We start from the raw sequence: 4,688 nt of genomic DNA on the forward strand, positions 1-4,688 counted from the left end.
TCTCTCTGCATTGTTCACATAATTCCTTAAAAACATGATGGCCCCGGGTTTGCTGTGAGGTAATTTGATAAAACACAAATTAAATAAGAATATGCATCATAAAAGGTGGATTAATGGACGCCTGTCTGAAGTAGATTATGACTCACTCACTTTGATAAGAGACTTTATCACTTGACATTGTGCTTTAGTTTAAATTCTCATATTCCAAATCAAAATGATCAGTAATCAAATCACCACAAAGAAATTGCCACAAAGTGAACTTGAGGTTTTGTTGTCCAATTTTCCCAGTCAGTGATCCAGCTTTGACTTTAATCTCAATGAAATCCTCAGGTTAGAAACCGCTCGATTAAATGCTGCTGCTGATTCTGATGTTTATTACTTAGAGAAGAAACGACAGACGGTGAAAAATAAAAAAAGAAGATCACTATAAAATCACTGCAGACATGTAATAAAGACATGTTAAGTTCACAGACTTTGGCTACATTATAGCAGTTTTTTCTAAGAAACATAATCTGCAAATGTACCAAACTCCATTAACCTTTCGAATAGTTTTAGGGAAAAGCATTTTAGTAATAGTGTATTATTCCTAAAACATTACTTTTAATTGCTTACCATTTCTTTCTTTGAGCTTTGTTTTTGAGCCCTTTATTTTTCAGTTATTTAACTGTCCACATTCACCAGAATCTCCCCACAGAAAACACATGATCAATATAGACCCTATGAGTAAGAAATATTATAGAAACATGACATGAAATTGAATCTTGTATTTGTATGTATGAGTAATTCTGACATAATGATTGTAGTGAGTTTATGTCTACATCATAATTATTAATTATTATTGGATATTGGATGATGATTATGAATATCTTGTATTCAGAGTCTCTTTTATTATGTTTCAAATTCTGCAGCACTTTGATGTTGATGATGACAGAAGACGTGTGCATGAAATAAATTATAAACAGCCTGCATAGCTATTGTGCATTTATGATTTAAAAGAATATAATACCTGAACAGAAGGTTAATATTCATATTCCATAGCCTACAGGTTGAAATCAAATCACTCACACCTGCTTCAACTTTTATTCACCATCATAAATATCCAGCTTATTACAAAACAACTCACCGGTCAACATATAAATAGATTTATAAAACTCACGGAAACAGTCGCGAGATAAAAGTGACACTTTTGCAGAAAAACACAACGATAACAACAACAACAACAACAACAACAGCAGGAAAACGTTTGGTTTGATCTGTTTGACCATCAGTTCCACTTCATTCTTTTTCTTTCACGTATTAAACAACAAGCTCTGTAGTTTTAGACGTTTTGCGCGTCGGGAGAGGGGAAAAGCTTTTGTGTGATAAAAATGAAAAACAGCAACTTCTCCAGGTTGTGCCAGATATGAAAGATCTTTTTTTAGGAAATTTCGACATTACAGGAGTAAATGTCCTACAATCTGGATGAAAGGTTGAAAACAGAAACCGACAGGGAAAATTGATAGAATATAAGTACTTGTGCTTCAACTTTAAGATTTAAATTTTCTTGTTTTGTTTTGCCTTGTTTCAAGACACATCCTTTATTATCTTTCTGTGAAATACAGATCCTGATATTTACCAAACTCCATTCAAAAAAGAGCCGATTCTGCGAAGAAAAACAATAATTTTAAGGCGAACACCAGGTTGTAACGTGGACGTCTTATGAATTGTATCCATGAAAGTTTGTCTCGGGCTTCACCAGCTCCAGTGGTACATGTGCGCCAGCTGCTGCACTCCTGCGTGCTGCTGCGGCATCCCGGGGTGCCCCGGGCCATAAGCGGGATGCAGCAGCGGGGAATAGGCACACAGAGGTAGGCTCAGACCGGACCTTAGAGTCGTCTCCAGGTCCCCCGCTATGATTCGGTCGCAGGGCTTCCCGTCCCGCACCAGAACCGGGATGGCGACCCGACGGGCCGGCAGCAGCTGCAGCGCCTCCAAGCTGTGCTCGACCCTGGCCCGCTTCATCTTGTAGCGGTGGTTCTGGAACCAGATCTTCACCTGGTTCGGGGTGAGGCGGATCAGCCCGGCCAGGTGTTCCCTCTCCGGGGCGGAGAGGTAGCGCTGCTGCCGGAAGCGGCGCTCCAGCTCCAAGGTCTGCGCTTTGGAGAAGAGCACCCGCCGCTTCCTGCTGCGGCTCTTCTGCGACGCGCTGCGCGCCGGGTCTCCCTCTGCGTCCGGAGACTCGTCCGTGAAGAGCTCGGGAGATTTGGACTCGGTATGGGCCTCTAAGGACAGACCGTGTACTGCAGGGAGACGAAACAAGTAATCTGATTACTTTCAGCTGGCTACTTGGATTACTCCAAAACACAGTTTGGAACAAGTGATTTATTTAAAACAACAAAAAGACTGAAATGATTGTTCTGCTTTCCAGCGGAAACATATTAACGTTTCCATTGGTGAAGCTAGAACAAACAGCCCCAGCTCAGCATGTTTTTATTTCGTTTCAAACTGTAGCCTGTCTACTTCCGCAGAAATATTCTGAAGCTGCTCTGGAAATCAGCCACATTCAAGGGCATCAAGTGGGGAGCAATGATTCACACGCATGTTGAACTTAAAAATCTGAATGATTGGACAGCTCCCCACTTGATGCCTTCAAAAGAGGCCAAAACTAAACATCGGCAGCAACTGTACTGAGTTTAATAGGCCATGGCCCCGATTTAATAACCGAGAAAACAACAATACAACCTAAAAGCGATAAGGACAAGAAGGAAACTAACTTTCTGGCCAGAAATGAGGACTAAATTATGTCACTTTTATAATTTTAGCAGTAAACCTGAAGATAGATTTAAGATAAAGTAGTTTGAGCTGACTAGGCTACTAATTGTGTTGCCTAATTACGCACAAACAGAGAAGAGTCAGAAATGAGGTCAACATGGACTGATGCATGAATACAAATCATGTGATAAACTAACAGTCAAATTTGTATTTTTAAAATCAAGTCTCCTCACAGGAGAAGTGCAGGTTACCGGATCCGCGGCTCCACCTGCCGAAGCTTCCGCGCTCGCACAAACTCGCATTTTCCGACCCTGAAACCTCCGCAGAGGCCTCCTCGGTCTCGTCTTCCTCGGTCTCCTCGGTCCCGGAGCCGCATCTCGCGTTCGGGTTTGGCAGATCCAGGATGTCCCGCACGGAGAAGCCAGCTTTTATGTTGGTGCCAAAAGACATGACGCCTGGGAAAAGCAGCGACAGAAGAAAAAGCAAAACGTCCCAGGTTTGTGTCCAGGATGGTTCACCCGCTGCAGCCCGTTACAGAGGGACGGACAGCCGAGGGTTTGGGTCCATGAATGCCGTTAAACGGAGCGGGAGCCCGGAGCGGCACGGGCCAACCGGAGAGGAGTTAACAGCATGAAAAATACATGAGGACAGACATTAAGAGAGTGCATGTGTCCTCCGTCCTTTTTAATGACTGGCGTGCACAAAACCAGGCCATTAAAAAGGACGGAGGCGGGTCAAGTGGTTGAGGGTGTGAAGAAAAAAAAAACAGCAGCGCAGAGATGCTGAAGCTTCAGGGAGGAGGAGGAGGAGGAGGAGGATGTTTAATGATGGAGGATTAGAGAGAAATAAGGGATTCATTTACATATTTTAGAGTCACGCCCCGCTTCCAGTTTAAGTCTTCAGTGTGTCTGAATCTCCACATAAAGCTTTTAAAACGCACGATAATTAAAGATAAACAGGCCTATTAGTGTTGTTTCGTCTGTGATATGAGATCTATTAATGCAATATGAAATTGATTTACAAAGCTGAAAAGTATTAATATTTACTGACACGCATTTGTAATAAAATCACAATCAAAAGTTGAATTACTCAAAAAATGAAAAAATAAATAAATGACAAAAAGACACCATTGTATAGCCCTAAATATACGTAAACACACCGACATTTCATTTCGGTGTAATTTTATGACATTAAGTTGAATAAACAATCTCTCTAATTTATTAATATTCATGTTACTTTACTGGACCATAACCAGGATTCTACTCTGGTCTGAAGTCCCCCAAACTCACAGTTAACTCAGTTATACTTTACTTTTATTCTCTAAATGAGAAGAATAAAAGTCCTCATGTCTTTTCTCCAAAATCTCGAAATCTCAAAATATTTATTTTATTCTTGGCATTTGTCATATTTAATCAAAAGGAGTTGAAAAGTCCTAGTTCGTGGATTACATTCATGTTTAATTGTTAGAGTCGAGTCTGCCTTTTAAAAAGCCCAAATTTACATTAAAATCCATAAATCAGTAAACAGCCTCAGTGGCTTCTGCAGCCCTGTGTATTTACATCTTAAAATGCATAAAGACACTATTTCATAATTATAATAAACTTCATACAGATTTTTTTTAACAATTTATTCACAGTGCAGACAGAACTGCCAACATTTAATTTGATCATCACACCGAAGTCAGAAGATTGTTTGAGTGTGTTTGACTGTTTGTTGTGAGGATTAACTCAAGCGGCAGATGAAGAGTCAAAGTGTTTCAACACACCAGCTGAGGGACACGCTGAGACACACAAGATCAATGCACATCTTTATTGTCCCACAAGCTAAATCAGTTTTGCCCCATCAACACAGTTTTTCATTACTAGTTTAGCTCTGATAGATACTTAATCAGTGGGCTATGAAATCTGCCCTTTTTCACAGAAGACATTTTGACGTAT

At 40.7% G+C, this 4,688-nt stretch overlaps 1 protein-coding gene across 1 annotated transcript; it reads right to left on the reverse strand.

Annotated features, from left to right (window-relative positions):
• Positions 1–1,401: 1,401 nt before the first annotated feature.
• On the reverse strand, positions 1,402–3,326 carry LOC119887251 (homeobox protein Nkx-2.2a-like). The gene is made up of 2 exons (XM_038698127.1): positions 2,985–3,326; positions 1,402–2,279 (listed from the first exon to the last, which is right to left on the reverse strand). Exons 1-2 carry the CDS (start codon positions 3,199–3,201, stop codon positions 1,732–1,734), a joined length of 765 nt encoding a protein of 254 aa, XP_038554055.1. The 5' UTR covers positions 3,202–3,326; the 3' UTR covers positions 1,402–1,731.
• Positions 3,327–4,688: the final 1,362 nt, after the last annotated feature.

The sequence above is a fragment of the Micropterus salmoides genome, unplaced genomic scaffold, assembly GCF_014851395.1.
Source record: "Micropterus salmoides isolate LMB-PRFRI ecotype aquatic unplaced genomic scaffold, ASM1485139v1 Ms_hic_scaffold_4091, whole genome shotgun sequence".
Lineage (NCBI taxonomy): Eukaryota > Metazoa > Chordata > Actinopteri > Centrarchiformes > Centrarchidae > Micropterus > Micropterus salmoides.